The sequence below is a fragment of the Halichoeres trimaculatus genome, unplaced genomic scaffold, assembly GCF_033239565.1.
Source record: "Halichoeres trimaculatus isolate MK-OKI-2021-1 unplaced genomic scaffold, fHalTri1.1 fHalTri1_scaffold_13, whole genome shotgun sequence".
Lineage (NCBI taxonomy): Eukaryota > Metazoa > Chordata > Actinopteri > Labriformes > Labridae > Halichoeres > Halichoeres trimaculatus.
In genome coordinates, this window is record NW_027437191.1 from 17,401,612 (window position 1) to 17,428,091 (window position 26,480).

Consider the following 26,480-nt stretch of genomic DNA (forward strand, 5'->3'; position numbering starts at 1 on the left):
TAAATTCATGTTTCAGGGAATCATGCTCTCTCTCATGAGATGATTGTATGATGAAGTGATGACTCGACTGCCATCATCAGCCTCAACGGGAATCTGATGACCAGCACTCCCTGGAGCCACTGTTAGACCTCATTACATTATAGCTGTTAATTATAAATCTCTATCCAACTGGCCTCTGATGGCCTGAATGTGCCATAATGGGCCTCTTCTCTGGAATAACAGTCCATTGTCAGGCTGTGCAGAATAGACTGAAGCCTCTCTAGCAGCGCTTAATGAATTTGTTTCATTTCCTTTCAGTGTCTTCACTGCAAAACAAAGACACTCAGACTGTGTGAGAGTTGCATTAAGGGGATCATCTTTATTGCCCAAGAATCCACCTGAGAATGAAACAACACGGCACAGCTCGTCCAAACAAAGCTTATTTGCATCATTAAACATCTCTGTTGGCATAAGACATGACGTATACAGCAAAACGTACAGTACATACATTTAATCCGGCATATTGCTGCCGTCATCTTGTCACAAAAATATGCATGTTATAGTGTCACAGTACCTTGAGTAAAATAAGGAGCCAGACTTGGGCCAATTATTTATTTTACTGAGATTCCTTCCAAATTAAATCCCTTCATGTGCGGAAAAAAAGACACATTTCAGACTATACTACTCGTCACACAGAAACACACTAACAGATTAACAGAGCGCCATTACCAGTTTCCCCAAACTTTATGGCTAAAAGGAAAAGTAGTGCACAAACTTCATCCTAGACATAGACTTCTACCAGAGAGGAGACATCAAATGCCTCCCTAATCCAGATTATACAGTATGGCAGCCATTTTTACACAGTTATATCTATGGGCCTATAGCAAATCTACAACATTATGATCTTCAAGTACCATTTATTATCACTTTGACTTGAACTTTGATATGATATACATCTATGCATCAGTGCTGCAGCAGAGAAGCTAGTAAAAAAATTATCTTAGAATGATATTCAAAAATCTTTTACAAAATTATTATCCACTTCAACTCCTTTAATCTACTCTTTATAATGCCTCATTAGTAAATGAAAAACAGCAAAAGAAGAGAGCCACTTTTAAATAAATACCACTTTGTTGTCACATGTTGACGTTAAGTACTCTGTCCCTGAAATTTTTTACTAGAATCAAGAGGCCGCTTATTCTACGAGATTCTGCCGCTTATTTACTTCCCTTTAATCGTCTATATATGCATGTAGTAGATTGATAGATACTTTTGTGATACACAACACAGCAGGGATGTAGGTTTACGTGAATGTCTTACAGGCCACATTATATTATTGTGGACATATGCTGGTATTATAGTACGAGTCTTTACTCTTTGGCAAGACTTGCCTCTTCGGACACCTTTTTTATACAAAAAGGACAGACAATGTTAAACCATTTGAAGGCTTTCTAAATGCATGAAAATGCAGATTAACAGGCTTCAAGATGGATGAAATAATCCACAAGGATTTTCAAGTATCAGGTGGTCTTTGACAAAAGAAGCTCTACTTTTGGCATATAACTGTAAATATCTCTGGAAGGCGATTTCTCCTGCTTCAATGCAGATTTTCCCTCCATCTTCAGCAAATTGGAAGCAGGTCAACGCACTTATATTAGTGTTGAAGTCCTCTGTGAAACACTAAATGAAAATGCATCAGTTCATCCGACTTCCAGTCAAAGTTCAAAGTAGGAAGGGTGTTGCTCTAAAAACGTTCCAGCTGCTTGAAACGACAAACTTCCAAAGGATTGCAGGTTTGAGACTTTATTACCAAAGCTGAAATGAACAAATAAACAGTGTCAAACAACACCTTCACCTGTTATCTTTCACTTTGTCCTCCTTGCACCTGCACATGGGGGGTCAGGATGTAGCTAAGAGCCGTGTATTTCTTTGTCAGGCTTTGGCCTCAAGCAGTTCAAGGAATAGTTTGTGCATAGGGACGCGGCCGTCTTGTTTGATGCTGCAGAAGTGCTGCACAGCACGAGCAGCTGTCTGACGGAGGAGAGGAAGGGTCATGATCAGTTTGCCAGCCCTTCGAGGGTCTTCAGGGTGGTGGGTGGCTTCATAGTCCTGCAGGGCCCCATGAAGGACGTCTTGGAGCCTCTGTACTGCCTCTGAGTCCTCAATTTGCATCGAGTCTGAAAGGGACAATTAGAGTTACGTAAACGCAGTCTATGATTAAAATTCAGTTTAAAAAACATTTTGATGCAGAGAAAAGGAGATGAGTGGCAGTAAACAAAACTTCTACAGCTGAGCGAGCTCCTCTGTGAGGCTCAAGCGAGCATGGCAGACTTTAATAGCTGTGATACTTGACTTAATACCTGAGTTAGCAAGCGCGATAGCCTTGACGACCACAAACTCCTCCTTCTCCAGCCCCATGGTTTTAAACTTCTTCACCAGCTGAAGGATGGCGTTGTTGAGGTCAAGCAGCCCGGCCAGCTTCGACTGCTCCTCATCCATGATGTAGTCCTCAGCATACACCAGCTTGTCCTCCAAGGCCAGAGATCGAAACACCACCCGGAGGATCAAGATCTCCATCCATCCGCTCTGCAGCAGACTCATCTGGTCAGCCAGAGAGAGGGAGGGGAAGCCTGGAAAGATGAGCAGAAACAGATGAGAAAATTGAGACGCAGAGAGTATAGATTTTAAAGGGACACTCTATAAGGTTAGATTTTATGGTTTGTTCTTCTTGGCCTGTAAAAAAAAAAAAGTTGAATAATGTTTTTGTCACAAATTCTGAGAATATGACAGTGAAAAGTTTGGATTTTACAGAGGCTTTATATATTTGACAGAATGTGGATGAGAACAGTTAACAGTGTGGTGGCTGTGGCGTAGGGCAAAGCAGAGACACACACACAGGGAGATGGGATAGGGGTACTGAAGAACGACTAATTCCAGCACATACAGGTGCTTCTAACCAAGTTTGAATAGTAATGGAAAAAAATATATATATCTCAAATTACTGGCAACTCTTTGGATTCTTTAAAGGGGGTTCAGGTTAGGCCAGTTGGTTGGCCAGTCAAGCACAGTAATATCATGGTCAGCAAACCTTTGGCAGTAGTTTTGGCAGGTGCTAAGTTTTGCAAGCAAAGGAAATCAGCACCTCTATAAATCTTGTCAGCAGAGGGAAAGAGAGCTCAATTATTTCTTAGTTGAGAGGATTCCTTCACTTGTTTTTACTTGATAAACTGGATCAACAACAGCACCTTTTTTTCTGTTGTCCTCTACTCTTTCTCCAGACTCTGGGACCTTCTTTCCAGATGAAAAACAACAGTAACCTTCATTTGAAAAGAGGACTTTGGTCCAGTGACCTCTTCGATTCTTTTACGATTTTTGGGGTACCAAATAATTTAAATTGCAATTCTTCAATTTCAGATTTTGGAAAAAACATAAATCTTATCTAGTGTTTTTGTCTTATTTTCAGTAGAAAATGTCTTTTTAGACTTAATATAAGCAACATTCACCTGACAAGTCCAGAAAAATGTCTTGTTCAAGTTGTTTAAAGACAAAAATGAGGCCTGAATTGCTTGAAATAAGTAAAAAAAAAAAAATCTGCCAATGGAACAATAGAAAGGCACTTGTATGAAGACATTATTCTAGTTTTAAGCCAATTTTCGAAGAATTTTTTTCTTGTTCCATTGGCAGTTTTTTTTACTTGTTACAACCAATTCAGGCCTCTTTTTTTTCCTGAAAATAAGACAAAAATATTTGATAAGATTTGAGTGTTTTGCCGTGTAATTTTTACTTCGTCTTTTTGACACCAGACATTGTGAAAAAGTTTAGGATTTATTTAAGGGATATGGCATCTCAACTTTGTTTTTCTAACCCAGCTTATAAACAAAGACTTAAATGAAGGATTTAAATTTGAAAAAAAGATCAATTTATGAAAACAAAAAAGCCTGATACTTTGATACATCAATATTTTCTCCAGCCCCTGTTAAGAAGGTTCAGTTCCTAGAGAAGACATTTTAAACTACTTATCAGTCAAACAAATCATCATTAGTCTCCATGTTATGAAAGTTCTACAGTTCTACTGTTTCATTTAGCAGATGCTTTTGTCCAAAGTGACTTACAACACAAGCAAGAATTTAGACAGAAGGGAAAACCTTCCTTAATTGGCTGCAGGCGCTGCCATTTAGTGCAAGAAGAACTTTTAATTTTTTCTCCCCCATGCAGAATAATGTGTCTGTAACTAACTACAATTAATAACTGCAACAAAATAGTTGAACTTTCAACAACATTCAATAATCAGAGCTAAATATTCACTCAGAGCTGGGTCTGAGACCTTCTGACTCATTCTACCCCTGACAAAGAGGGGAATGGTCAGATTAAGTGCCTAAGTGTTCCCTTAACAGATGAGTTTTAAAAGTAGAAAAGGACTCTGTGGATCGTATAGAGTTAGGTAATTCATTCCACCATCTGGACACAGCAGAGGAGAAGAGTCTGGCTAGAGATTTGGAGCCACGCTGGGCGTCTTCACAGGTGTCTTTCACAAGCAGAGCATAGTGGGCGAGAAGGAGTGTAGACCTGGATGAGGGACCCCAGGTAGGCAGGAGCCGTTCTTGTCAGTGTTTTGTAAGTCAGAAGAATAGTTTAAATATACAAGCAGGCAGGAAGGCCTGCTAGAAAAGACCTGGCTCGTTATGTCAGGTAGGGTCTGATCCTCCTGATGGAATAGAGGGCATATCGACAAGATCGAGCAATCGAGGCACACATGAACCTTTAAGGTCAGCTGGTCAGCAATTATGACACCCAGTTTTCTGGCAGTTAACATTAAATCTACAAAATACACTAAACATTGACTTACAACCTATATGAGAGCAGTAATTTGTATAAGTTATAATGAAACCACTGATGACAACATGAGGAATGATTCCCCTCTTAAGAAGAACACTAGGTAAAGGACATAACAGAGGACAGAAGGAGTAAACAGGGTGTGAATTTAATTACCCTCTGTTGGACACACCCCCTTTGATTGACAATTACACTCCACAGGAGCATGATTAAACCTGTGCACGTACCACACATAAACCTCTGTATACACACACATTTACTGTAATTAACCAGAAGATTTTACAGAGCGGGGGTGAGGTCGTATTTTTGACACCATCAGTAATTGTCATCAGGATCCATTGCTCTTTACAATCACCACGGGAACATCAGCGGCGCCCCCTTTTCCCCACTATCGCTCCCTGACTGATTGGAAAAGGCTGTCTGTGCACAATTTCATTGGCCGATAGGGATCAGTATTCTGGCACTGGATCATCGATCTGGAACAGGGACCTGTGTGAGTGTGTGTGATGAAATATCAGACAATATATTGATAGGTTTTAACAACAAATACAAGCTTCAGTAAAGACAAAAGACCTCATTTTACAGCGACAAATGATTTTCTTTCTAAAGGAAAGAGCACTAAAGGCTTCAAGGGAAGGAAAAATAGTCATGCCAGTGTTAGTCGTATCATAAAATACAACGAGCAGCTCGTCACACCACAGCCGCTCTCACACACACACTCATATTTGACAGCCAACTTGCAGCACAGACTCAAAAAAGGCCAAAAGCAAAGGGGGCAGTTGGTCTTTAGCCAGCTCATCTGCCTGTCTGGCCCTCAGACTTCAGCCCACATCACTGTCATTGTGCCTGATAAGAGCAGACACAGAGGAGGGGGGGTGGGCAGCCAGGACAGTGCCCCCCCTCACACTCACCTCCCCCTGGGCAAAAGAACTCAGATGGCCCAGGCCAGTTTGCCCAGGACCCTGGTTCTCCAAGCGATGGAGGATTTGTGGACTGCCACTCACCCAAAGCTGATGTGACACGGCCATTACGCTGCTCGGAGGGGGAAGTCTCCCTTTAAAATATCCATTCTCTCTGTGTTTGTCTTTTTCATTTACCTTTTTTTGTCTCTGGTCTGCTGAGCCATTTGGTCTCTTTTACATCACAAAACTGTTTCCTGAACAATGCTATTGTCCCCTCTTTTTATCCATCTACTGAGACCTCCATCACTTCTTCAAAAGTCACTTCTCTGTATCTACCATTAATCTTCCTCTGCCTTTTTCCTGTTTTTTTTTCTCTCTAACACATTCTTTTGATTTAGCATTTGATCTTAGATTATGTATTATTCGTCCAAAGGGTGATGTTGATTCCAGCAGATATAAAGGTGAGCTTTTATTTCAAATACTGATGTATTACTAAATTATCAAGAGATGTTCATAAATCTTATTCACTCCTCTTTTGTTAACAGAAAAAATCAAACTAAACCTTTTTATCAGGAGGCAAATGATGAGATTGATGGCACACTTACATCTGTCTGTTACATTTGGTGCTTCTGCCAGCAGCCAGTAACTTAGCCAAGATGATAAAACAAAACACTGCCGACCTGTCTCTGCCTCCAGGTGGAAAGACAAACCCTCATATCAATCAACATGTGCAATTTATTCTTTGAAACGTCATATGTATTGTCACCGATGCCTGCTCTGTTCTGAGGTCTTCGCTGCTGTTCCTCAGGTTTTGGCGTTCCACATTAGCATGTGGAAGGGCAGTGAGGTGCTGGCATGAGTCCACATAATTGGTCATGGATATTAGGTGTGTGTCTCACTCATAATTAAAGTGTTACTGAGCTCAAACGCTGTACCAGTAGCTAGAAAGACTGCAAACACAATGTGGAGTTGTAACAGATTATACTTCAAGAAGCTACACAGCTGCACACTAAAGTGCACATTGCTGATTGCATCAGAAATCATCACACCAGACGACAGCTTTGAACTTTATATCTTTGAGAACACCTCCAAAACAAAGTATTCCTCTGCAATTTGAATTCTGTTAGGATGAATACAAAGCCAAGTAGACACACATTTAAATGTGTCATTGGTCTGATTGGTTGGCTGTTTGGTGGTTACTGAGACAAACTAAGACAGAATTGTGCTCTGTTCCCTGGCTGAACCTAAGGGGCCATTTACACAGAACGGTTTTAGGATAAAACACAGAAGTATTGTTGCATTTGCTTTACAGAAACAGCATTTTCGACCTTGAACTGAAGCTTTTAAAAATGGCCTCCAGAGTGGACTTTTTTCGAAACGCCGCTGCCACCGTTGCTGTGTAAACAACAAGCTGGAGTTTCAGTGGAAACGCTGACTTCATGCTCAGCTATGGGCATACAACAGTGCAAGTGTACTGTTGTAACGGTCGTTGCAAACTACCGTGTTGTGCTTGTGCTGCTGAATCTGCTGAGTGTCTTTTCAACAAAATGTGCATCTGTTGCACCACTTCTGCAATTAGCATTCGCCAATAAGCCAGGGGTGCGTCTCAAAGCTCCAAAGCTTCATCCCATCAGACTCCTCCCTCCTCTCTCTTCTCTCCTCCAAGCAAAATTCTCGCTTTGGGACATCCATCTATATGGCAACTCAGAAAGTATTTCTAGTGCCGCGGTGGACAGAGGAGAGAGGAGACTGCAGTTTATCGCTTTGAGACACGCAGTGAGGATCTATAAAAAGCTCCTTCTGGGCAAGACTGAAATGCTTACAACAGCATTTTCAGTCCCTCAGCATTTCCTCATAAACACAGATTTTTTCACTGCGTTTTAGCGTTTTGGAGAGAAACCTTGCCATGTAAACATAGCCCAAGACTGAAATAGAAGTAGTATGTCATAGCAATACCACAAAGAAATTCAAATGTCTTTTGTTTTATACAATTTTTAGACCTAACCCTACCCTCTTTCAACTTTTGTCAAACTAAATGCAATGTGTCCATTTAAAAAAAAACTTTTTATGTTTGTTGCATTTTGTGGTGTTTTTGTGACAGCTCAAACTTGAGGTGAAATTAGCCTGACAGTCGGATGAATACATGGCCCCCTGTGTCTCTCCCCTCAGGTGGGTATCCACTGTGTCTGTGTCTGAGTCCTCCACTCACCGCTGCTCTGCTCTCCCAGTTTAACCCTCCGCTGGCAGAAAGCTACAAATACACACACACGAGCAGCACCCGGTCTGTCTCGTGTGCTGAGGATAAAGAGCCGACAACAGGAGAAAAGAGGCAGACAGCAACAGCCCAGGGGCGAAAGAGGAGGGTGAAGAGGAGGTGATGTTCTTCATTCTTTCTAACAGAACAATGAAAATGCTGATGAGGGACAATAAACACCAGCACAGACTCAAATGGATGCTTCATGTCAACTATGTCACGAGAAATAAGGGGACTAATATGTCAGTGACACACACACTAACACACATGCACAAACGCGCAGACCTGCTTTGTGTGTTTTGTAAGCATTTCAGAGACAAGACATAAACAAAGAGCCCAGGTGTTTCCCTGGTGATGTTTTGGGTGTGGATTAAGGCTAATAAAGTCGTCAGAGCAGTCAGAGAAAAAACAAGGATACACATCCTATTAGTGAAAATGATGTCTCCACAGGGGGCGCCAAAATCAGGGGGGATAAAAAGTTTCTCACAGGAACTTCAAAGACTTCCAAAGTAGGGATGCACGATATTGGATTTTTGCTGATATCCGATATGTCGATATATCGAAACTCCTTTTGGCCGATACCGATACCAATAATCACAAGTTTGTTTGTTTTTTTCACTGTAAAGAAAGCTAAGTCTATCCTGTACTGGAATTTATATGTTACTCTTATTGTGACGGTCTTATTTGTTTAAGAAACACACATAAAACAAGACAAAAAAACCATTTGATTTTACCATAAATAAGAAATGTATTATTTTTTCAAACTCAAGACATTCAGTATTGAAATACAGAAAAATAATTTCTTTAGATCACATGAACTTTAAATGTACAATGCATTTTTAAACATAACCAAGTTGCATTTGATTATTTTAGAGCTACTGTAACAACCTGGTGACAGACACAGAGCTCTGCAGTGCAAATAAATGAAGTGCTACATTTTATTTAAGGAGCTTATTTTTCAGATGGAAAATAATAATAATCCTAACTGGATAGCACCTTATCGGCTGTGCATATCGGCAGAAACTTTCATATCTGCCGATACCGATAAACGTGTTTTTAAGCTTTTATCAGCCGATACCGATATTGTGCCGATAATTTCGTGCATCCCTATTCCAAAGGTAACGTGAGATTGAACAGTACACACTTTTGACACTCCCTGCACTAATACTGAGCTGACTGAACAAGAAAACATTTATTTGTAGTTTCATGGCTGGCTCAAAGGGTGTGCTTGTGACTTATTACAGCTTGGTTTTTCATGAGTATTGTAAAACTTCTAAAGAGTCAAAGTCTGCATCCCTCTGTTGCCACCGCATACGATTACAACTTCATACACCCGTCTTAATCCCACTAATCCATCAGAAAGCTCACTTCCCCTTTCCATTCCCAGCTTCTCATCCAAAGAGTGAAAAAATATCTGGACGTCTCAACAGCTGTCACTGGAGACGCTAAGTGTTCCACGGATCGAGAGGATTTCAGTAATTCAGAGTCAGCCGAAGCCAAGGAAATGAATTTAAACCTCCAGGAGAACAACAGTCAGCTGTTTTATATCCGGACACACATTGATCAGCGATGGCACAGCAGTGTTGGTACACTCGCACACACACACACACACACAGATATAAAGGAGGATTGACAGATAACACACTCTGCCAACATGCCCTCTCTCCTCAGGGCATGTAGCGACTGTCTTGGCACCCACAAGTCACAACAATCTGCTGTGATCAGATTAGAGACTTAATGTGAGCTAATGTGTGTGAGCAGTCTGACTGACTGACTGACAGACTGACTGACTGAGACCACAGGGGGGCGGGTTTTAAAGTCTGAGATGTACCTGGGATGTGTTTAGCCCAGCCGATGTTGACCACCAGCTCTCTGTCAGCGAGGTCGCACAGCGTGGTCAGAGCCTTGATGTCGCTCTCGGGCACGGTGGGGTCAGGCATTGCGAAGATTCCCTCCGGCTCTGCAACCAGGAGCAAAGACACCACCTTGTTTTCTACTACGCAGCCAACAGTGTCTGAGGGAGAGGAAAGGAGAGGAAGAGGAGAAAGAGACTCGTCATTTAGGGTAGCTCCAGCAAATTTCATCTAATAGAATAAATAAAGTGATTACAATCAAAAACTGAAAGTATTTACAAGCCCCACACCCAAATTCTAGTGATCAATCTGTAGTGATGTCTTAATTTTAGAGTAAACAGATGCTGGCTCATGTTTGGGCATTCACTTGATGATGCTTCCAGTTAAGAAAGTATCTGTTCTAGAGGACAAGAAAAGTTTTTTTAAAGTTTCTGGTCTCATCTCAGGGGCACTGTAATAGGGTGAAAATTAAGTGCCATTCATGGGGCCCATGATAGACAGGGGTCCTAAAATATATATGTGAATATTTGGGCTAGTGGAGTTGTGGGACCTAATTACACTTTTTCACGAGGCCCCATACTCCTGGCAGCGTCCCTGGGTGATCAAGAAAAGAAAATTAAAACTGGGCTCAATTAGACCACTTACAATTTTGTAACAAAGTAAAAAATGAAGCAGTTCTTATGACTGATAGAAATTTTGGGAGACAGGAGCAGAGTCTGAAACATTCATCTTTCAAAACCCACGCTTGGCATTGATTAATGCTACCTCATTAGCAAATAAAAGCTGTAAAAGTGATTCACTGCTTTGACAAACAGACATCAGTGAGAGCATAACGTAACTGTTTTGAACTCAATGACCAAAGACTGACTCCATTAACATAAAAGGACCAGTCACCAGGTTCAGCTGTGTTCTTAATGCCCTATAGCTGATGTGTTTCAGTTTTAATAGACTCACATGTTTTCTTCTGAGGCAAGGCATTCTGTGTCTGCAGGTACGTGCTGTTCTCAGCATCTATCCTTCTCTTATACTTCTGTCTGCCACCTCGAACTCGGTCTAGACGCACACCTGTAGACACACAAAAACAGGTTAATGTTAATGATCCATTAAAAGTCACTAAACACTTTCTTTGTATGCACTGGACACATGCTGGAAAAGTAGGGCTTCATCTTTATTGACCATGACTGGTATTTCAAAATCAAGTGAAAAGATAAACAAAAACACAAGCATTAAATATAATACACATGACACTGGAAAAAAGAGTTGTTACAGTTTAACCCTTAAGACTGCAGCATAGCACCAACTCTACAACTCACGTATTTGTTTTTGATTGGCAGCAGATTTAAAACCAGGTTAGATACAGTTGTGCTCACAAGTTTACATCCCACAACAGAATTTGTGATTTTTTTGGCCATTTTTCAGACAATATGAATGAATAGGGATGTCCCGATCACGTTTTTTTGCTCCCGATCCGAGTCCGATTTTTTTATTTTGAGTATCTGCCGATCCCGATATTTTTCCCCATCGGATTTTCAGCAATGAATTAAGAAAAAAGAAAAGAAAAAAAACCTCCTACAAGTTGTCCTTAGAGTTTTTTTTATTTTATTTAAATGAAGTTATCATTCGAGCCAACATGGATATAGCTTTTTTTCTCCACTCAGTGTAGCATTGGATCAACAAAATAAAAATAAAGCTTCTCAGTGGTGCACCACAAGATTACTTTGTATGTGTGTGACAATAAGGTTGCAATTTCTTGTTTGCAATTTCGTTGTAATTGTTATAATGACAAATAAAGTTCTATTCTAAAATAAGTGATGATGTGCTATTGTACACATTTTAATTAAAAACAAGAACTAAGGCCCCAGCCTTTTTCCAATTCCCTCTCCCCCGATTTCTCCAATCGTTAAAAAATGCCTCGATCAGCCCTGATTCCGATCACGTGATCAGACCAGGACATCCCTATGAATGATAACACTTTTTTTTCTTTTTGCTCATGGTTAGTGGTTGGGTGATGGATATCTTTTTATATCCCATTCCTGTTTTATAAAGTTCAATTACCTTCCCCCACAGATCCTTTCACAATTCTTTTGCTTTTCCCATTACTCAGTATCCAGAAACATCAGTGAAGCACTGGATGATACTTTTAAGGGTCTGTCAGGAGCCCAGAAACTCAGTGGCCTTTTATACACACACACTCTGAGGATGGTTACCTTTGTTAGCCATTCAAACCCATTTGTGTCAACTTGTGTCTTCCAGGGTATGTAAACTTTTGATCAGGGTCATTTGAGTAGTTTCTGTTGTCATTATGATTTAAAAAGAGCCAACACAGTAATTTGACAATAAATGGTTTCACCCAACCACAAGCCATGAGTGAAAGAAAAGGTTTTGTGTTATCATCCATATTCTATGAAAAATGGCCAAAAAAAATCACAAATTCTGTTGGGGTATGTAGACTTATGAGCACAATTGTAGAGCAGTCATTCTCTTGCATATTACATCTGGAGAGTTACACTAACATTTCACACATTAACCACATCTCTGAGCGCTTTTTCATTGAAGTGATAGGTACGGTAAAATACTCAAAGCACATATAACAACAGTCTATATATAGGAAACCACAGGTATTTGCAGCACTTCCTATGGTGAAATTAACATAAAATATGTGTTTTCATAAGTATCTGGCACACTTAGAAATTTGATTGCAAATAGTTTGTTTGGATGTCAGTGCAGTCTCTTTGCAGATTTTGCAATATTTATTTATTTATTTATTTTTACAGGTTAAAAAATTGACTATAATTTAAAAATCAAGTTATCTACATACTCCACATAACTCTCTTGGCTCAGGATACAGTGCAACATTTTTACATTTACAAAATTAAGGGATATAGCTGTGTGTGATTTCTAATCTATGTGAAAAAACAATAATGATTGTCATTTGTTTAAGGTTTATTGCACTTTTAAGCAATTTATTGTAGTAAGTAATGCATAAATCAATACATATTATCAAAACTTGGAAAATGAGCGTTATATTGATGTAAAGCAAATAACAATACTCCAAAAAATGTGCACATTAAAAAAGGTTGCACAGCAATACTCTTTTATTTAAATCCTGATTGATTTTGGATAAAAACAAATTAAACTACGTTAATTAGGTGAACTAAATGGATATGAATCAAATAGTGTGATGTGTTTTATTTAGTTTTGTAGAAATAACTTTTATAACAGATTTTTTCATGCACAGTAAAGTCAAACAACTTGTTACATCCCGCTCTGAATTGATTTCTTTGGTCTAAGTCCAGCTCAGTACAGTGATCACTTATCAGGATGAGGCTTTAATCAGATCCCGTCAGACCCTCAGGATGTCCTCTAATCATCCGTCACCTGTCTCCACAATCCCCACGAGTACAACAACACACAGCAGCACGCTTCCTGTAACATAACACCCCAAAGCAACTTCAGAGCAGCTGATGACAACTGCTCATCTTAACGAGCGCCGTGCTAACCTCGTCGCCACGCAGACAGTTTGTATAGGGGGCTGCTGAATCGGAAAAGGCGATAGGATACGTGTTGATGGCAGGCAAACCGTCACCAGGTGCATGTGTAAAGAAAATATATGCGTTTGTGGGAGAGAGCGTGACTCAGGATGTCTTTAGTAGTGGTGTTGGGTTTCCTGATCTGCATAGTGTAAATGACTGTAGTGGCCCTGAATCTATAACAGCACTCGCAGCTGAAAGAGACACTCTGAGGGTATTATTTGCCCACTTGACACTTCACTGTGATGCTCCATCCCTTGTGGCGTGCTGCCTCCTGTACTTATTCTTCATGTAGATATTTATAGTATGCGCCACAACATTAAATAGCACAATGCTCCTCTTCATCTGGAAGAAATGTGTCGTACAGCTTTATATGACAATGACGTCCAAGTTCCATTTATCGTATCAGACAACAGGGTTTCCATGTGTTGTGCTAAGCTTCATCAAAATATTCCATCTCAATATTTATTACCTATAATTTAGTAGAAGTCTGGTATGTTTGACACAGTTTATTTCTCTTTTGAATGGAGACACAAACACTTATTTTGGGGTGAACAGCAAAGCAGAGTATTTGGGTTACACACACAAAAATTTGCCAAATCTTCTCTGCTAGCTTCAAACTGCGTATTTTGCCGTTGCTAAGGAACAGACAGTCCAGCAATTTAAGGCCTGAACCACACGTATATGGATATTTTTTGATTGGATATCTTTGTCCTCGTTTTAAAAAAAATAATCTCCGTCCACACCACAGAAATATCTCTGTCCATACGAAGAGGCCAAACATAAAACGATCGCCTCTGAAGCCTGCAATGCCATGCCTGGCCGATGAGTGGCAGGTTAGCAAAATGTGAAAACCATAGAAGAAGAACGTTATGAGCATGCGCAGTCAAACACAGTGACTTGTTGCTAGGCGCTTGACGTCATCGCGTCAACACCAGCTCCTTTTATACCGGATATTTTTTTATTTCTTTACTTTTTTATCCGTTTTTAAAAATCTCCGTTTATGTGGGTGAAATCGCCGTGTTCGTGTGGTTGAGAGGCCCAATCGGACAGAAAAATGTGCGTTTAGGAATATATCCATATACGTGTGGTTCAGGCCTAAGATTTGTTGCAAATAAAAAGCATTGTCAGCAATAAATAAATAACCTACCAAACTAGGGATGGGTACCGAATTAGGTACTTTTATAGGTACCAACCGAATTCTGTCAAAAGTACCGGGTACCGATTCAGGTAAAATCAAAAGGTGATTTTCCATGCTGAACATGAGCACAGCATTACAGGGTTACATATTAAAGAATAAATATGTTTAATTAAAATGAATTTACATTTTATTATCAAACAAATTGATATTTTTTCCACGTACACACACAAAAGTACCGAAAATTGGTACCGTTGAGTACTGATACCGATTGCCAGGCAACGGGACTCAATCAATGTGAAAGGTACCCATCCCTATACTTAACACAAATTTCCTCATTTTTGCACTAAGTTATGATTAACCAAAAGTTATCTTGACATACATATTTTTTCTACTTGGATGTATTCTACTCATATTTCTACTTGTATATAATTAGATTCTTCCTTATATCTTTCCACTTTATTTTTTTTACATACTGTTTGCTTAATTATTTATAGGCTTAAACCAAGACCCTGAAGGTGATTTTTTTTGCTATCCATGTGTAAATTTGTGCTAGTTTGACAATAAAGCTCCTTGAATATTTTAATGAGCTTCAGCACCACTATGAGGCAGTAAATTAACAAGGATTGTATCTCATTTTAAAAAATGTACAGGAAGGCACAGTTGTGTAAACATGTGGATTGTTTGACATATTTCTCATCTGTATGAGTTAATGTATCAGCAGCACAGTGAGGAGAAAACAGAGCTCCCTAAGCCAAGTGATCGTGCGAGGTTGTGACCTTTGGCCCTCCCTCTAAGCCAACAGGCTCATCTATAAGACTATTATGAAGTATAATGCTCCAATGTTGTATGACCGTATATTTTAGCATGTAAAGCTCCTTAAAGACCTTCTGATAGCACTGCACATAAGCCAATTTTCCCAATCTGCTTCTTGTGCAGAGTCACAGGATACTTTATGAACACACTCTCGTGTGTTTATCTTTTGCATACGAGGTAAAGGTTTATTTGTTTTTTTAACGAGCAGCTTGGAAAGGGAGGGACTAAACTGGAAAACCTTATTTTAATATTTTCATTGAAGCAATCAGGGTGTAAGAGTATTTCAATCAAACGCTGAAGGCAGTTGTGAGGTTGTTTGCTTGTTGTTTTCAGGTCAATGTTAATCAAATCAGATAAAAGACTCCCACATGGTCCCGAGAAAGGAGCTGAGCTTTTTGGGTGCGAGAATGTGCTCACGTGTATGAGTGTTAAACATACAGTAAATAAGGAATACTACATGAAAGCAATAATATTATTTAAGATGGAAAGGTTTTTTATTGACTCTTTGAGTCATGTGTATTTTGAGGTAGTGAATGCAGTCTGACCATTGTAGCCCTCGGAAAAAGTAATCTAGTTGCATTTTTTTGGACCAACTCTGCTATTGTGTTTAAGCATGCAATTTTTTGGGGTGAATATTTATCTTCTGCTTTATTCACTGAACACGAGCAATAACTTATTCTATAGCATGACTAACACAACAAAGGATACCATCAACATATAAACAGTTCTTTCCTGAAGGCAAGGCTTACATGTTTTGATGAAATAAGATGAATTGGTGCATTAATTAATACGAATAACATATCTTTATTACCTCCGCCAAGGAGGTTATGTGTTTGGGAGAATTTGTCTGTTTGTCTGTCAACAACATAACTCAAAAAGTAACGAACGGATCTTTTTTTTCAGAAATCTTCAGGAAATGTTCAAAATGGGATAAGGAAGAAATGATTAAATTTTGGAGGTGATCCGGATCACCGTCTGGATCCAGGATTTTTTTTTTAAAGGATTTTTCATCATTGTGAGATAGGGACGTTTTCACCATACGTGCATATAACTCCATGATAAATGGTCAGATTGCTTTGCAAAACAATACAAGACAAGGTCCAGGTATGAAATATGTACAGGGTCACCTGCAAACCTGCAACTAACACCAAATTGTAGCAGACAGTCTGCTGAAAGGGAGTATAACATTAAAGTAGGACTAGAGTGTTGGGTGACAATCATAATCAGCTTGGCTGAGGTCTGCGCTCTCGAAGTGCTTTTCTAGTTTAACTATTTCAATCATATTAGAATACTGACTGATTTAACTTCAAACCTTGTAGACATGTAATATTTGTGCCAGAAAAATCAGCAAATTGACTTAGGCTGGTTTAAAGGTAGAACAAGTAAAAGTTACTGTATTCAGTAGTAGGGGATTTGGAAAACATGAGTTGAACACCTTGAATTAAACCATTTGTGGAGGCATAGAATGTATGTAATGACTAAAATAAGACACATTTGTGCAAATGTGTAATGAAAAGAGGTTGCATCCTCAGAAAGACCTCCCAACACCAGCTCATCAAACCTCATCAGAAGAGGCTTGTGCATCAGACCAAAACAGAATCTTAGATCATTTTACGAGGTCCACATTAAGTTTTAGCAGCAAATTCTGTCCAGCAAAGGCGAACTGGAGAACCATACATGGCAGTTCTGCTAGGTTGGGTGGAAGAAGTGAAGTGTTTGTACCAAAGTAAACGAGTGTGGGATCAAAGCAGAGACCGAACGGGCAAACTCGGTGCCCTGTGAAGCTCTGGTGATGTCATGAGGGGCAAATAGTAAGTGTGGATAATCCTGGACACTTGGCAGGTGGCCCTTTGAGGTGTGAGATGAGGAAAAGTCTGCTTACATGTGTGTGTGTGTGTGGTCATCAGATTTAGCACCAACTCTGCACTTGATTAACAGAAGAAAAATGTTTGTTATATTTAGTTTTTTTGCGAAAATGTGTAATAATGGGGTTATTTTTGTGTTTGTGTGTGTTCATTTGTGACAGTTATTCAAACACACACACATCAGAGCTGAGTGTAACTCTTCACGGTGGAATGTGCTGACAACCACAAGGCCAAGAATAGCTCCGGCGGATAACGAAACAGACACACACACCTCCTCCCTGTTCTCCTGCATGGCCCCATCAGCGTTCGATAAACACACACTGTTCAGACATTGATCTATTTTTGCTGCTTTCATCCCTCAGCCTTCCTTCGAGGATGACCGGATCTTCACATGAACAGCTTTACAGGTTCCCAAAATGTATCGTACGGCAGGTTCAGGAACATGCCGGACACCTAGCCGCTGATCCAGACTGATCCATGTTCCAGGCATTAGTTCCCTGCCTCCATCACCTCCACCACCAGCATGTGTTCAGTGTAAACAATCCCACGCTTCTCAGATATTGTGACAAATGTACACATGACTGCTGCCCTCAACGTAACTGTGGCGTCACGTTCCCATTCTCACTGTCAACATATGAAGGGATTTGGAAAGTTGGCAGAGAGGAGCGTTCACAGTCCAGCCTACGTTCTGCCGCTTTTCTCAGAAAACAGATTATCACACCTGAGACCAAATGACTTCAGCCAGCAGGAACAGGAAGTGGGCATGTGATGAAGTCAAAAGTAGCTCCATTAACCATATTTCCAGGAAGGATAAACCACTAAATTCCAGGATCTCACATTTTATTTTCCTCAGAGGTGACAGCAACAACAGATTTGTCCACGAAACAGGGGCTTAATCAAATCCTGCCGGGGGTCTATATGTCTTTAAGCTGTGTGTTTCATAAGGCTCTGACTCTGCCCATTAAAGCTCACAGCTCCTCTGTCCCTGCCTTTACTGCGGCCTCTCCGGGGAACAGGGGGCATTACGAGACACGATGAAGCGCATTACGAGGGTGCTTACGGCGGGAGTTACGAGGGGCAGTTCGCGTTTCACGGAGGTCCAGGAATCCCACAAGGCATCTGGAGGAATTTACGAGGGGGGAGGGAAGGCAAAGGGGGTGGTAAGAGGAGGAGGAGGAGAAAGAGGGGGAAGAAGAGAGGCAGACTGGGATGCTGCTGATGCCCTATTAAAAGAAGCTAATTTAGAGAAAGGGCACAAACACAAGGCTCAAAGATGTGTGCAGAAATGTGTGTGCAAACTGACACGTGTTTAACAAAGTCACAACAGATATTTCATGTTAAGATGTAGCCCCCCCCCCACCATGAAGTTCGCCCTTGAACGGGTGGCCCGGGTTTGAATCCAGCTTGTGGCCTGTTCCCACATGTCTTTCCCCACTCTCACAGTGTTTCCTGCTGTCCTATTCTTTATAATTAAAGGCACAAAAAGTCCAAAATCATAACTTAAAAAAAAAGATGCAAAAAATCTGCACATCCATAATTCATCCACACACACTGGAGAACACACAATAGCAATAAACATGCTGTGGTGTGTGTGGAGATAAGTGGGACTCATTACAGGATCATTTCAGTTTTTACAACCAGCATCTGATTTTTCATGGCTCCGATCGAGGTAATGATAACATCACGCTTATAAAAGTGATCTGCTGATATCAGCAACACAGCTTTGCTACAGCAAGTCTGTAGAGGCATGAGGACAGCATACAAAGACAGTTTGTAAACAAGTTAATAAATGTCAAGATCACTTCAGTCAGAGTTAAAACTGAAATTAAGTATCTAAAACGATCAGAATCAGATTATTTTAGCAAGGTTCGTGTGTGCATACAAAGAATCTGGCTCCTGTTGTTCAGTGCTTTATGTTCACAGACACAATAATGGATCTACACTTAAAACAGGGTAAAACTAACATCTTCAGATTCCACAAAAAAAGTGCAAGATACGATGTTGTGACTTCATCTTTGTAAATTTCTGATACAGACAGTTTTGGTTAATTTGGAGTCAAAGTTGAAAAATCAGTGTTGGTGTTAAGCCCAGCTCATTTCAGTATTTAAAGGGAAAGTCCAATTATTTTAAGTTGAGTTGTTTGGGGCACTCGTCAATTGTAAGCGTATTAGCAAAAAGGAACACTGATTAGTTCAGCACCTTTGTTAAAAATAAGCAGCTATCTCTTTAATGACAAAGTATATCATCACACCATAAACAGTCAATTAATCAGTTATCAGGGGTGTAGACTTATCATGGGTAATAAATGAAAATCAAGTTTATGTGTTGAGAAATAAATATCTCAAATTGAAAAGCTTTGACATTTTGTTATTAAATAGATTAATATTTATTAACACATAAACACACACATTAGTACTGAAAATTGGTACCATTGAGTAGCGATACTAATTGCCAGGTACCAGGCATCAGTATTGTATCGCTTCAAATGTGAAAGGTACCCGTCCATATTGGCAGTTAGCCAATGAAGAGCTACCTTTGTTTTCATCCAAATAAGCTAAGCTAATGTAGCTTCATGCTAGATATTGAATGAAATAGTACTGTGTTTATGTTGACTCTAATAATCTTTTTCTCTAAGAGGATTTGCATATTTTTAAAATCAACCATTAGTTTGCTTTCTTGATGTGTCTACCTTTTTATAGTGAGTCCAAGTGTTGCCTTAGTCTCCTGGCCAGGGGATGATAGATTTATATTAGCTTAAAGCTAATGCTGTCGAAATAAAGTAAAGAGAGAAACTAACACATCTTATTGTCTTGTTGTTTGATGTTATAGTTTCCTCATTCTGGAATTTAAAGCTGCCAAGAGTTAGCAAGCCATTGGCTAGCAATACCCCACATTTTCATCAAAAACTAACTTTAATCAATAGAAAAATGTGCAGTCCTGACACTTTTATTTTATCTTCACATTTACTATCCCTGAGTTCACATCATACACTTCTATCTGCCCGTCTCTCTTCACTATTATCTCTTGCACCTTCACAGCTAGCAGCAAGCAGGCCTATACAGTAGGAGGTCACTAATGTTTTCCTTTTTGAGTCACTTCTAAATTTGGACAACAGTATGTCACCAGAAAGGCACACAGTGAGACTACAGGAGCACCTGACCACTGTCACAGACTGACATGTTACCCCAGTGTGTGTTTTGGAGATGTTGTAGAAAGAGGCTGTAAAAAATTAATACTCATTATACAGAGTGTTATAATGAGTCAACCTTAATCTAACCAAGGGGAGTCTCTGAAGGGGTATAAATACAGTGTAAGTGCTCTGGGCAAAGGCACCGCTGTGTCAATAATTAGTTTTCAGTAATAAAAGCAACAAAAGGCTTAGGTGGGAAAGTCCAATTCACATAAAATTGATCCTTTAAGAAATGTAAGCAAACTTAAACTTGATACACCTTTTGAAGCTACATCTTGCCTTACACACGTGTGTATGCTACATGTAGACTAGCATACCTATGTGGATGAGACACCAAAGAAACACCGCAAAGATGGTCCCTCTCAGAGACGCGTCTTTGCATTGTTCTGCCCCGTGTTTACAACACAAACAGACCTTCACACACATCACAAATGGCACAAAGGGAAAGAAGTTTAACTGCCAGAAGTTTTAGGTTTCACTGCAGTCCACAGAACTACAGTACCTGACTAGTCCAACAGGTGAGACACTGAAAGAACCTCAGTCTGCAATCAGCACATTGTTTCAAGGAATGCACCACAAAGAAATCAGCCAGGCTTGTTTTACTCTAACAATATTTGTACTTCTTCTAAGACTCAACTGCTTGAAAGATAAGGTTTTAAACCCCTGCCAAGTCCACCAACCAATCAATTCTGCAATTATTATACTGTTAAAGGGTGTCTTTTTGTGCATAACTGACCTTCTCGCAACATGCCCACAGCCAGACATTTCACGAATCTGCAGGCCTGGCAGGATTTCCTCCTTCTCTTGGTGATTTCACATTCATTGGACGCAGGGCAGCTGTATTCAATGTTACCTGGAGGAGGAAAGTAAAGAAATCAAGTAAGTTTTTGGAGGGCGCCTGGGGCAATAACAAGTTTTGGTTTATCTTATATTCCTAAAATAGTTTCATAATGAAAGTAGCATTTATAGGTTCAGTGGTTCCATAAAACTGGAGGGCTCCAGAGAAACAGATTGGAAATAAATGAGGAAAATCAACAGAGGCAGAGATACATTGAGTTTTAGCTTCTAGTGGGAGAAACTACTCCAAACTTACACCTCTCATAATGTACCTGGAATGTTTCATTAGACCATGCTCACACCTTTTAGATCTCCAGTTTCAAGTGTCGTATGCAAATGAAAGAAAAGGGAGGTGTGCTCTCCCTGCCTCAGGTTTTGGTATTCTTCATGTTGCATGTGGAAGAGCTGGAGGCTTTCAGAACAGAGACTTCTTTTGATTGGTCTTGTCTGAACTTCTATTTCTCTTTATATTTTTCATGCTTTAAGTAACATTTAGGATGAGTAAACTTAAAGCCCCTGCGAGGAACTTCTGGTTTGTGTTGATCTTTGACAAACAAACACCTCTTGTCTCACAAATGGCTTCCCCCCCTTACTTGTGTGATTTTTGTTTTCTAGTAAAAAAGTAAATCCTGCATATTAAATTTTCACTAGAAAATGCTGAGAAATGCTGTTTTGGCAGAGTCAGAGAGGCACAATTACTACGTCTGATACTTACTTTGCAGCAGCAGTTTGAGGCATTAGGATATCTTTGTGATTCTGATCTCATTTGCTTTTGTAGCCCATGCAGGGAAACGGTATATGAAACCAGTTTAAAATACTGTTCAGGAGCTTTAACTTTGAAAAAATGTAGAGTTTACTTTCAAGTTTCTGATTAAAAAACAGAACAGCATCAATAATCTAGGATTGAAAGCATGAAAAACCAGCTCCCAAATGATAGCAGCTAAGTGTGCTGGTCCAACCTGATGGCTTAAAGCCAGTACCCAGTTCTCTCAGCTGCCTCCCTCAATCAGTAACAGGATGTATCTGATAAGCCAGACACCAGATCTACTCATCAGATCTGACATCAACTCATCCTGTTCACCCTTTGAACCCTGCCATCCTCCAGAGGCCTAAACACTGCATGCCCGGTCAGGTCTCCCACAGGGCACACAACAATCCTATTAAAACACCCACACTGCATGCTGTTGGTCCTCACCTCCAACGGCTTTCAGGGCCGGAGCAAATGCACACACATTCTGCTCCATATGTTATCTGAGGCTTTGAAGCCTGACCTAAACATGTTTACTATATACACGACACGGTGTAAGTTTAACTGCATATCAGCTGTTTGCAAACACGTCTTTATAGTAAACCTTTCTGCTGTCTGAGAGGCAGGAGCTGGGAGTTAACTGATTGCGGGTTGTTTATACCAAAACAAACGCTCAGTGTTGTTAGTCAAACAGGTTTATATGATGCAGGAAGCATTATCAGTCATGCACAATGAACTCTGTTACTAAGTATGAAACTGCTCTGGGCATTAATTCTGTTATGTCTGTGTCTCTTACCTTGGATGGTCCTCTTGAAGAAAGCTTTGCAGGCCTCACACGAGGCAACGCCATAGTGGTAACCAGATGCCACGTCACCACACACAAGGCACAGCCGCTTTGCCACCGTGCCGAGCATGAACTCACACTTCACTTGGCTGTCTTCCTCGCCAAACCTCCTAAACAGAGAAAGAGAGGATGGCAGAAGTTGAAATTACATGCATCAAGCACAGAGAAAAGAAGCAGAACAAGGAGCTGTATAAGCATCACACCAACCTGTTCTTTGCTGCATTGTTCGCCAACCCCGCTGTGTGACCATAAAGACTCGGCGAGTCCAGTCCATTGCTGTGGTTGTGTCCCTTGATCAGGGGCCCGTAGCTGGAGTTTGTGTCCGATGAAGAGCTTCCAGGGCTGGGTTGAGCTGGGCTGATGTCCCCCTGAGAGCTGGGGCTGGGGCTAGAGGGCTCTCGCTTTATTGTGGAGGGACAGGTGGGGTCAAGGCCCCTCAGTGACATCCTGCTGAGAAATCTGGAGAGAAGAAGACAGAAAATGCTTCTTACATTGAATGTATACACACCTTATTGTCATACATATTCATGAGGAGGGCATTTGACTTTGAGCTCAGATTTATATGATGAGTCACCTTGGTGTTGTCATAAATATTAATGACATGTAATTGACCTTCCGGGCTGAAGGCTTTGATTAGTTTTATTAAGTCAGGCCTCATTTACACTGATAGCAAGCTTGTAATATGCAGCTTGGGAAAATCATTACCATTCATTTATGGGTTTACTCATGTTTTTCAAACCACACGATGAAGTAAAGGAACATGAATATCGCCTGTTTCTTCTGTGTCCTGCCATTCATGCAGCCATCCGTCCCCGTCCTATCTAAACCAGCCGTTTGGAGTTTCCCACATATGCAAAGCTGCTGGCTATTACACTGCTTTGTTTTCAGAGGAGAAGACTGCTTAAGCAAACTTATGAAAATGACACAAACCAGGAATTACTTTATGATATTGGCTTTCTAGCTCAATCCAAACATGCTATTTTACTCTCTATCCTTTAATTTATTATCACTTAATTTTACCTCAGTGTTATTCATCACAATTAACCTGCCTGTTTTGGTTTTAAAGCAGGGGTCTGCAACCTGCGGCTCTTAAACCTCCTTGCAGTGGCTCCCTCTGGCCTAAAAAAAAAATCATTACGATAAATAAAAGATATTTCTTAATCCAGGTCTTATTTATTTTTTGTTTTTGTTTTTTTGTTTATTTTGTTGCAGTTATCTTGGAGTTCAAGGTGATCCCTTTTTGTCAGTGAATAAATTTTTTTTTAGCAATTTGTCAACTAAAAAATGCATATGATATGGGTCAAGAAATTAGCAAACAACAACAACAAAAGTTGAAGAAAAAGACATTTTCTGAACAAGCACAAAGCATTTCCTGTAAAGTAGCGAATTAAAAAGGAACAAGAGTGACCGATTTTAAAACGGTTATGGAAAATTTTGATCATAGTCCCATCTCAGAGCCCTGACTTTGGTCACAAATATTCCAATCCATGTTTACATTTTTACTAAGCTGCTAAGCAGCTTCTGTATGCTTTTTTATATTTATATTATTTTATTATTTATATTTGGGCTAGTTTTTATTTTACACAAATATGGAAAGGACTCAAAAACCCATACATAATTTAATGTTGAATTCTTTCAAAGTGGGCCTACACATTACACTTCCATTTGGGGTTTTCCTTTGTAATAATATGTAAAATCATAGACAATGAATAAAACTTATAAAACTTTACAAGCTGTTTTATGTTTTGTCGCTCTAGATCACATTTCTTGGCTGGAAGAGGTCAGAAAATGTTTTTTTTTTATATATATATAGTAAAGGTTGCAGATCCCTGTTTTAAAGTGACTTTACTGCATAGAAATGTTGGGAATAAAAGGTCAAAATGTGCCATGAAAACTATATTCTGTGATGAAATCTGTCTGTAATTTGAGTTTCTTGCAGGAAAAAATAGCCCAGGAGGCACGAAAAGATGTTTTTATGTTGATAAATTCCTGAATATTTGGAGACGTGTCTTGTGAATTCCTATCTTTATATAAATCCATTATGTCTGGTTAAAATAAACGTCCTCCGAGGCTTGCTTGTCACAGTGTATCACTACTTTATTACTGGATTAAGATGTGACCACAACAGACTCTCTGTCACCACAGTGAGGAGAAAAAAGCTTCTGAAACCAGCCGAGGTGTGCAGCAAGCTCACAGGCATGTGATCCACACTTTACACACACACACACATCCTGAAAACGCACAAGCTTACGTCATGGCATCAGGCGTTTATGTACGCATGTAAAAATAAAAATCATAGGCAGACTCTCACTTCTCCACATACACTTGAGATTCACGTGACAGGGAACATGTTCACACTGCCTGTGCTCACACTTACAGACACATTTTAAAGCCAGTGTCTTCATAAACACCCAGACACATACTTGCATGCAACTGTGTGTCGCCAGGCCAACTTTAAAAAAGCCCAGTGGTGTCTCCCTCTCTGTCTCACACATACCCAAGTGTCCACGCAGCCGTTCACCTCACCCACTCTAATCCCGGTTTGGTGTGGTTGATGTCAAAGCCAGTGTGTTTCCTGACATGTAAATCAGTGTTTTCAGGGCCACAAGTGATTTGGTAGGCAAAAAGAATGGCTGCTTTTAACCACCAACAAAGTAAAGCATGGGCATGTGCCATCAGCCCCTCTACAAACCCACAGAGACCAGCACATGGATGACTGGTGGGGACAGACCAACAGCAGGTGAAGAAAAGGAGATATGAAACATGAACAACCAGTGAAGAGAGCAGATTAACTGGAAAAAAGTTCTTATACTTTAACCTTTTTTTCCATTACATATTTTTCTTCTTTAAAGTTTTGGTTCTTCATGTGTAACACATCCTGCTATCAGCACATCTTACACATTTTTTTAAATCATATCCAGGTGTTTTAGTCATCCTGATAGCAAACACAACTTACAGAAACAAAGCAACTTTAACAAATTAGTTGGGGTCATGTGACAGGTTCAAGATTGACTCTGCTTTTAGCTACATTTTGGTCTCCACCAGCACACGAAACTTGTTTAACTTTCCAGCTGTTGGGAAGCACAGGAAACTTTCTAAATTTGTGAACAGTTTTGTGCAGGGAGGGTGGAAAACATTGGCTCTGTTTGCGTTTTTTCCACTTGAAGCTGCTGTTAGATTTGAATATATGTTAAGTGCAAATAAGACCAATTTTTAGTCTTATTATCAAAAAAATTAGCTGTAATTACCTTTAAAGTGCTGTAAAGTTGGAAGGAACAAAATGATATGTTTTTGTGGGATTGTCACTTTAAGCTCTTTTTTAAAATGTATTTCTTTATTTTGCTTTTTGCCCACGCGGCATTTGATTTCTACACAAAACCAACGCAGTTCAGTGTCATCTGTGCCTGGTGTCCAGAGCATTTTTTCTGACCATGCTCCTGGTTTCAAAAAGTTTTATCACACCCTATAGGATCCTCCACCTCGGGCCAGGTGGCCCAGGTTCGGGTCTAGCCTGTGGCCTGCTTCCTGCAGGTCGTTTCCCACTTTCATCCCATTCCCTGCTCTATTCACTGTTCTCTCATCTCTGATTAAAAGAATCCACTTCTGGACGATCACTGCTCTACACCCAGTTTACTTCTCCCTCAACAACCAATCAAAATCATGGAGGGACAGGGCCTCCAAAAATCACTTT

At 40.0% G+C, this 26,480-nt stretch overlaps 1 protein-coding gene across 2 annotated transcripts in view; it reads right to left on the reverse strand.

The window, feature by feature from the left end:
• Positions 1-338: 338 nt before the first annotated feature.
• Positions 339-26,480, reverse strand: part of LOC141802130 (estrogen-related receptor gamma-like) — a 40,738-nt gene continuing 14,596 nt past the window's right edge. For both annotated transcript variants that reach the window (XM_074685582.1, XM_074685581.1), the window contains exons 2-8: positions 22,997-23,248; positions 22,742-22,899; positions 21,097-21,213; positions 10,776-10,886; positions 9,800-9,982; positions 2,340-2,609; positions 339-2,156 (exon numbers count right to left, since the gene is read on the reverse strand). In XM_074685582.1, coding sequence (XP_074541683.1) covers positions 1,912-2,156; positions 2,340-2,609; positions 9,800-9,982; positions 10,776-10,886; positions 21,097-21,213; positions 22,742-22,899; positions 22,997-23,235 — 1,323 coding nt within the window. In that variant the 5' untranslated portion in view covers positions 23,236-23,248 and the 3' untranslated portion in view covers positions 339-1,911. The remainder of the gene's footprint in view (positions 2,157-2,339; positions 2,610-9,799; positions 9,983-10,775; positions 10,887-21,096; positions 21,214-22,741; positions 22,900-22,996; positions 23,249-26,480) is intronic.